The sequence below is a fragment of the Notothenia coriiceps genome, unplaced genomic scaffold (genome assembly GCF_000735185.1).
Source record: "Notothenia coriiceps isolate Sejong01 unplaced genomic scaffold, NC01 NC01_scaffold00028417, whole genome shotgun sequence".
Lineage (NCBI taxonomy): Eukaryota > Metazoa > Chordata > Actinopteri > Perciformes > Nototheniidae > Notothenia > Notothenia coriiceps.
The window spans coordinates 1-7,405 of NW_011361118.1; the positions used below are offsets into that span (position 1 = coordinate 1).

The 7,405-nt window shown below is 43.3% G+C and overlaps 1 protein-coding gene across 1 annotated transcript in view; it reads right to left on the reverse strand.

The window, feature by feature from the left end:
* Nucleotides 1–743: 743 nt before the first annotated feature.
* The window catches only part of LOC104958133 (translational activator GCN1-like), a 16,094-nt gene continuing 9,432 nt past the window's right edge, over nt 744–7,405 (reverse strand). The window contains exons 7-8 of the mRNA XM_010785844.1: nt 1,684–1,822; nt 744–964 (exon numbers count right to left, since the gene is read on the reverse strand). Coding sequence (XP_010784146.1) covers nt 744–964; nt 1,684–1,822 — 360 coding nt within the window. The remainder of the gene's footprint in view (nt 965–1,683; nt 1,823–7,405) is intronic.

Below are 7,405 nucleotides of genomic sequence, written 5' to 3' on the forward strand. Positions count from 1 at the left end.
TGTCTCTTCTACATCAACATGTGTCCCCTCTTCTTCATGTCTCTTCTACATCAACATGTGTCCCCTCTTCTTCATGTCTCCCTCTTCTNTGTAGAAGAGACATGAAGAAGAGGGGACACGTGTTGATGTAGAAGAGACATGAAGAAGAGGAGACACATGTTGATGTAGAAGAGACATGAAGAAGAGGGGACACATGTTGATGTAGAAGAGACATGAAGAAGAGGGGACACATGTTGATGTAGAAGAGACATGAAGAAGAGGGGACACATGTTGATGTAGAAGAGACATGAAGAAGAGGGGACACATGTTGATGTAGAAGAGACATGAAGAAGAGGGGACACATGTTGATGTAGAAGAGACATGAAGAAGAGGGGACACATGTTGATGTAGAAGAGACATGGAGAAGAGGGGACACATGTTGATGTAGGAGAGACATGAAGAAGAGGGGACACATGTTGATGTAGAAGAGACATGGAGAAGAGGGGACACATGTTGATGTAGAAGAGACATGAAGAAGAGGGGACACATGTTGATGTGGAAGAGACATGAACAAGAGGGGACACATGTTGATGTAGAAGAGACATGGAGAAGAGGGGACACATGTTGATGTAGAAGAGACATGAAGAAGAGGGGACACATGTTGATGTAGAAAGACATGAAGAAGAGGGGACACATGTCTTGTTGTGATCTGTACAATAACAATAAAAGCTTTTGATTTGAGTAAATATAAATGTACTATCAAACTAAGCAAAGAAGAAGTCCCGTACTTTGAGGATGCAGGGGATGATGGGCCCGACGTAGGGAGTGAATCTTTCTCCGAAGGTCAGCGGCAGGTAGATGAACATCATGATGTATCCGTCTCTCACGTGGGAGGCGATGTCCTCTTTACTGGCTGTGGCCACAACATCCGGCATCAGCTTGTCCAACTTCTCCACGCCGAGGCCGGCCATCACCTCCGCCAGACCTGAACACACGAAGAAAACAATCATGTTACGTACGATATTAAAATGGAGGGTTTGGATGTTTGAAACAAGAGTTGTATGAGGTGCTTCTCCTTAATCAAACATACAAGAGTGCAGCACAAAAGCTAAGCAATGTAGCATCATGTATTTTAGCCACCTGTGTGTCTGCTATATTTAAAGTATTTATCTTTGTGTAATACAAACATTACAGTCCGTATTTACAAGGGGGATTTAAGGCTCTGTTTAAAGCCACCAGACTACAACATCTGTAATTTAACCTTGCAGAACATATTAAGGCAGCTACCGATGTTTTTTGGGGGATATTGTGTGTCTTAGTGACTCCAAAGAAACCATCTAAAACCCCCAAATTATAAAATTACGTAAATAAACTAACTGATGGAGGCAGCAACTCTCCTGTGTTTAGGGAATAAGAAAAAGGGACTCTTTGGTGAGAGCATATTTACACGCTTCAGCTCGAGGTAAAGCAGGAAACTGATTTTAAATAAAGAGTACACCTATATACGCAGAATGACTTGCAAGTAGGCTAATATAAATGTTTGTAGCCACCGTCGACATCAGCACACGGCTTACCTTCTTCAGAGTACAAACCACCGAGAAAAACCCTTACTATGGGTAAGTAACTCATACAACCACACCTTAAAACATCCTAACGTTTGATTATAAGAGCAAATCAGAGACAACACAGGGAGGAAGCACCGACCTTGTGCGGCTCCGGATCGATCCACAGAGCTCTGCTCCGAGGCGAGGGTCTCCATGAGCCACGGCAGCAGGTCGTCGAAGCACGACTCGCCCATTCCCTTCACCATCGCTCCCAGAGCTTTAGCGGAGACTGTACGCACCTGCAGAGAAGAGGGAGAGTTACAGCTTCACACACACAGAGCATAGGAAACTGTAGAGTGGAGCAGCGAAGTGGTATTTCTAAGCTAAGGGTGGCTAATGTTTGGCTATAAAGGAAGTACAGCACGGTCACATGACTTCACGTCACCACCGCTAAGCTAAAGGCGCTTAATGTTGGGCTATAAAGGAACTACAGCACGGTCACATGACTTCACGTCACCACCGCTAAGCTAAAGGTGGCTAATGTTGGGCTATAAAGGAACTACAGCACGGTCACATGACTTCACGTCAGCACCGCTAAGCTAAAGGCGGCTAATGTTGGGCGTGATGATGTTTAGTCGTCTCCTTTAGACACTTGTTAGCAATCGCTCTTTTCTAAATTCACCAGTGGTGTATTTATTGATGTATTTCATGTCGTAGAACAGAACTTTAAAATCTCTTCAGCTTGTCGTAACCACAGACCTTATTTCAAGCTAACAAAACACATTCAAAAAACCATTGACTTAAAATGCAGACTCTTTCCCAGGTGTTATGACTTCTACTCAAATGGTTTTCTTTTTCGGAAACATCTCAGAACCTCTACATACAGACTGTGTTCTTCAGATTAGTGCTTCCCTTCAACAATGAACTAAAATAACAGATATTGTTCTGAAATTAGATCAATTCCATTCCATTAGGACTTGTCAGGTTTTATTCAGAGCGTATAGGGAGCATATTTCGGAGTGTTTCTGCGCCAGGAGGGGAGAAGAAGGAGTGAGTTTTTTCGAATCAAGCCCGGCGGCCATGTTTATCGAGGAGGCCGTCCCTCTGGATTTATATTTTGAGGGGCTTTTGGGATGCAGTGGGAGGTGAGAGGTGGGGGTGTTTGGGCCCAGGGGGTCGTTGTCATGACGCTGACATGAGCGTGGACCGATGGGGTGCAGCTAATGATGAATAATTATGCAAATTATTTTAGAATATTGTTGTTCTTTTTTCTTTTCTTTTTTCTCTCTTCCTCCTGTTATGAAAAGTGTGACCTAACCCCTGATTTCCCGGTCTTTGGAAAAACAAGAAATGACTTTGATGAATGCAGCCTAAGCGTCCCGTTTCTCTGCGGAAACAACACTCCCCCTCAGGCGAGGTCGCTGCCATTTTGCAATACTCTCCGGGTCACATGTATTTAATATTTCTCGGCTGGCTGTTTGCAGATGTGCCAAAATGCAGCTAATGGCGCTGTGCTAGCTGTGCACGGTGCATTAAAGACACCACAGAGCTCCCTTGATGAATACAATCACACATTATAGCAGAGAGTGTGTAGTTAACAAGTATTAAGCCAAACAGGGAACACACATTTGGATCAAATCCAAAAACTTGAAATTATAAGAAAACTTAAATACAGATTAAAAAAAACGGCTGTACCTGCCATATCTGAAGTGTTACATTTAGCATTTAAACCTCTAAAATAATAGATTTTTTTCGTGAATGCGTGTTTTTGGTTGTGTTTCTGCACTTGAGGAACCAAAGAGGCATTTTGGACCAATTATAAATCGACTATAGTATCTAAATGACCTCTTGTTGTATCTTTTCTTTCCTTTTACATTACATTTGCTCAGGTTTTGAGACGTGTCTCGGAGTGCTGGAAACACAGAGAACCCACTATGTTGAACATTTTTTAAGTAAAGCCCTTATCTCTCACTGTGAACCCTTTAATTGGGAGCACTTTCTACTGAAAATACTAGTTTATATTATTGTAATTGTCGAGTGCCAATCTTTAAGGATAATTCTGGCGTTTCCACATTTCTTTTCAAGAAATCGCGGCTGTAAGGTAGTGAGATTTTCCTTACATTTGAAGGTTGTTGGTTCAATCCTAGCCCTTGCAGTAACATGTATCCTTGGGCAAGATCCAATAAGCACTCGATGACGTGGCCTTGGTGTGAATATTAGTAAAAGCCACATTGCTGAGGTGTGAATGCGTGAATGGTGACTAAAGACTGGATGAAGCACAATAAAAAATGCAGTCCTTTTACAATCTTTTTTTTTTGTATGTTTTTTTACATCAATTGTGTTTATAAGATATACATGTCTTCAGAAAATACTTCAAACTCAGACCATTCACTGAATTTTGGACTTTAAGGGTTTGGACACGAGTAAATATTAGAAAACAAAACAACTTCACGCTCGTCCTTCAATGATTAAATGTCAAAATATGTTCTGCGCTGGAAGAATGTGTAAGCTTTCTGCTGTCCTGATTTCAATGGGGAGCTCATTCCACCATTTTGGAGCCAGGATAGCAAACCCACGTGTTTTTGCTGATGGGAACTTGGGTCCCCCTCGCAGTGCAGCGAGCTGTTTGGCTGATGCAGAGCGGAGTGCACGCGTTGGGGTGTACGGTTTAACCATGTCCTGGATGTAGGAAGGGCCAGATCCATTCGCAGCATGGTACGCAAGTACCAGTGTCTTGAAGTGGACTCTAGCAGTTACTGGAAGCCAGTGAAGGGAGCGGAGGAGCGGCGTGGTGTGGGAGAATTTAGGAAGGTTGAAGACCAGACGAGCCGCGGCATTCTGGATGAGCTGCAGAGGTTGTTGCGTCGCATTCTGAATGAAATATCTCAACAAGTATTGAATGGATGCCCATGGGAAATTGTAAAAGTGAATCGTACAATACGGGTTTCTTTTCAAATGTAATAATAATATAATCAGACCCAGTTGTACGTGACAGCAGTCTAACAAAGCTTGCATCCATTTTTCTCCCACTCTTACTGTCTTTATCCGAATGCTGGTGTGAAAACATGAGCATCCATTGGTTGCTGCTCATTTAACCTCAAGGCTTCGCTTCCTTTCAGCTCTTGTGCTCACAAATCCCTCAAACGCTCCCTGAAAGAACTTCCGAACCGCTCCCCTTTTCACGATCAGCCTTGCAGTTTGTGGAGAACATTTCAGTGCAGCTGAGCTGAATGTTGAAAAGGAAAATAAGCACTGCCTAGAAACACACACACACACACACACACGCACGCACGCACGCACGCACGCACGCACGCACACACACACACACACACACACACACACAATATCCTCTGCAAACATAGCGAAAACACACTCAGGCACACAGCCATAGTCACATGCATTCGCCCATGATACGTTTCCAATCAACTTGTAACCCTTGCGCAAATGAACACAGACTTGTTTAACACATACTCATACATGCCATCAGCCTCTCTCTCACACACACACACACACACACACACACACACACACACACACACACACACACACACACACACACACTTACACACACACTCTCACAGTGGCAGCCAGCAGGCGTGTAGTGATTGAACGTGAGGAAGAGGTGAGACGACAAGCGTAGCGTTCACCTTGATCAACAGCCTTTTTCTCAGCTTTGAAGCGCGGCGCATGCTATCGCTGCGGCTCTATTTTAACAAGCTAACATAGGCAGAACGACACACACACACACACACACACACACACACACACACACACACACACACACACACAATGTTGTTGTGTTTGAAGGCTCTGAATGCATGTATGTGCAATGTTTTCTCTGGTGTGTGTCGGGAAATGACTTCTGACACATTGGGTTTGCATCGGATGTACTACAAGCAGATAATACAAATCATTTGTATTCATGTTTTAAGCAAGTTCTGGTGTAAAATGGACAGTGGTTATTCAACATTATTCATGTTTTTAAAACCAGAGCAAGTTTATATTATGGGTTTTTTGTTATTGCAGTTTTGGTTTACAACGTTATGGACAGTCACAATATGTCAAATTTGCTGAATGTTGCTTTTGGTCACATTAAACGCAGGGGTCTCAAACTCAAGGCCCGGGGGCCAAATCTGGCCCGCGACTTGATTTTATGTGGCCCCGCAAGAGCTTGCAAAGAATATAATACGTTTATTATAGGGTTACATGCCACTTTACAGAAGCAGGTTGCCCATAAACTACATGTCCCACAATGCATCTCGTTTTGTGACATGCGCACTGAAGAGACTTGCAATTATTTGCCCTGGACTTCTGCTTTCAGACGTAGTTAATGAATAAGTTATTATCCTATCCAATAATAATCCAATTCAGTGGCAATAATGTAATATAATACATTATTTTATATATATATTATATATTTTATTACAACCGNAGAAGAGGGGACACATGTTGATGTAGAAGAGACATGAAGAAGAGGGGACACATGTTGATGTAGAAGAGACATGAAGAAGAGGGGACACATGTTGATGTAGAAGAGACATGAAGAAGAGGGGACACATGTTGATGTAGAAGAGACATGAAGAAGAGGGGACACATGTTGATGTAGAAGAGACATGAAGAAGAGGGGACACATGTTGATGTAGAAGAGACATGAAGAAGAGGGGACACATGTTGATGTAGGAGAGACGTGGAAGAAGAGGGGACACATGTTGTTGTAGGAGAGACGTGGAGAAGAGGGGACACATGGTGATGTAGAAGAGACACGAAGAAGAGGGCGACACATGTTGATGTAGAAGAGACGTGAGAAGAGGGACGACATGTTGATGTAGAGAGACATGAAGAGAGGGACACATGTTGATGTAGAAGAGACATGAAGAAGAGGGGACACATGTTGATGTAGAAGAGACATGAAGAAGAGGGGACACATGTTGATGTAGAAGAGACATGAAGAAGAGGGGACACATGTTGATGTAGAAGAGACATGAAGAAGAGGGGACACATGTTGATGTAGAAGAGACATGGAGAAGAGGGGACACATGTTGATGTAGAAGAGACATGAAGAAGAGGGGACACATGTTGATGTAGAAGAGACATGAAGAAGAGGGGACACATGTTGATGTAGAAAATACATGAAGAAGAGGGGAGACATGTTGATGTAGAAGAGACATGAAGAAGAGGGGACACATGTTGATGTAGAAGAGACATGAAGAAAAGGGGACACATGTTGATGTAGAAGAGACATGGAGAAGAGGGGACACATGTTGATGTAGAAGAGACATGAAGAAGAGGGGACACATGTTGATGTAGAAGAGACATGAAGAAGAGGGGACACATGTTGATGTAGAAGAGACATGGAGAAGAGGGGACACATGTTGATGTAGAAGAGACATGAAGAAGAGGGGACACATGTTGATGTAGAACAGACATAACAATAAAAGCTTTTGATTTGAGTAATAGGAAGAGGATTATAAATGTACTATCAAACTAAGCAAAGAAGAAGTCCCGTACTTTGAGGATGCAGGGGATGATGGGCCCGACGTAGGGAGTNGGCTAATGTTGGGCTATAAAGGAACTACAGCACGGTCACATGACTTCACGTCACCACCGCTAAGCTAAAGGCGGCTAATGTTGGGCTATAAAGGAACTACAGCACGGTCACATGACTTCACGTCACCACCGCTAAGCTAAAGGTGGCTAATGTTGGGCTATAAAGGAACTACAGCACGGTCACATGACTTCACGTCACCACCGCTAAGCTAAAGGTGGCTAATGTTGGGCTATAAAGGAACTACAGCACGGTCACATGACTTCACGTCACCACCGCTAAGCTAAAGGAGGCTAATGTTGGGCGTGATGATGTTTAGTCGTCTCATTTAGACACT